Here is a 1250-nt window from a genome sequence, read left to right on the forward strand (position 1 = left end):
AAAAAAAAAAAAAAAAAAAAAAAAAAAAAGGGGGGGGGGGGGGGGAGGGAAGAAGACGCAACAATTGCAATTCCTTGAAGTTGATACACAAGTGAACAGAAAGGACATGGTTGGGAGGGAGGGGGCGAGGGAGGAGGGAGGGAGGTCTCGGTAATGGGCCACAATAATCAACCACATTGTATACTGACAAAATAAAAAAATTAAAAAAAAATTTTTTAAAAAAATGTGTACTTACAAAGCAACGATGGTGGTGAATGGTCTGACAACTGTATACTGCAGTACACCCAGTTTGCACCTAAATAGCAATACTCTGCAAAAGAAAAAGAAAGCAGCACTTAAAACTACTCACTTAAATAGCACCAGATTTCCCCCAAAGCCTACAAATTAAAATCACTTTGACAAATGATACCATATCTATATTTAATTATTTCAATGTAGTCATCCTAAATGGCAGTGGGGGAAGAATGTGGATGGCAGCAAACAAATGATCTAAATATCATTTTGAAATTATTTGAAAACTACATCCTCTGAAAGATCTCCCTTTTTGTATACAGTCTCAAATTCCTGAATAGCGAGCAGGACAAAAAATAAAAACAAAACAACCTAGATATCTCATTTTGAAACTGCAGAACATCAAAGACAAAGGAAAGGTCTTAAATGCAGCTGGAGACAAGTTGTCTATCATGGAATGACAATTACATTCACAGTAGACGCTTAATAATAACAATTGAAGCTAGAATTAGGTGAAATAAAATCTTCAAAGTGCTTGAAAGTATCTTCAACACAGAATTGTACATTCATCAAAACTATCAAGAATAAAGTCAAAATAAAGACACTTTCAGATAAATAAGTACATCCGAGAAAATCTGCCACTTAACACTGACACTAAAGGAACTTCCAAGGAACATTATTTAGGAAGAAGGAAATGAACCCAGATGGAAAATCTGAGATGCAAGGAGTGATAAACAAGCAGTCTGTTAATCTTTTTTTTTTTTTTTGTCTTTTTCCGTGTCCGGCAACGGATCGCAACCCTCAGTGTCGCCCCCGTACCGGACCGGGACCGGCAACGGGATCGCAACCCTCGGTGTTGCGCCTGCACCACGCTCAGCCAGTGAGCGGGAACCGGTCTCCACATGGGATCCGAACCCTCGGTGGGAGTGCCACCGCACTCCCAAGCGGCACACTCTCCAGTGTGCCACCGGGCCAGCCTGGAATATGTACTTTTTAATGCAGCTATTATCTTTGTGTTT

At 40.0% G+C, this 1250-nt stretch overlaps 1 protein-coding gene across 1 annotated transcript in view; it reads right to left on the reverse strand.

Moving 5' to 3' along the window:
* TMEM184C (transmembrane protein 184C) overlaps window positions 1-1250 on the reverse strand; it is a 25427-nt gene that overhangs the window by 7792 nt on the left and 16385 nt on the right. Inside the window, exon 5 of the mRNA XM_008564694.1 lies at window positions 236-310. Within this exon, the coding sequence (XP_008562916.1) occupies window positions 236-310 (75 nt within the window). The remainder of the gene's footprint in view (window positions 1-235; window positions 311-1250) is intronic.

The sequence above is a fragment of the Galeopterus variegatus genome, unplaced genomic scaffold (genome assembly GCF_000696425.1).
Source record: "Galeopterus variegatus unplaced genomic scaffold, G_variegatus-3.0.2 Scaffold190, whole genome shotgun sequence".
NCBI classification, from domain to species: domain Eukaryota; kingdom Metazoa; phylum Chordata; class Mammalia; order Dermoptera; family Cynocephalidae; genus Galeopterus; species Galeopterus variegatus.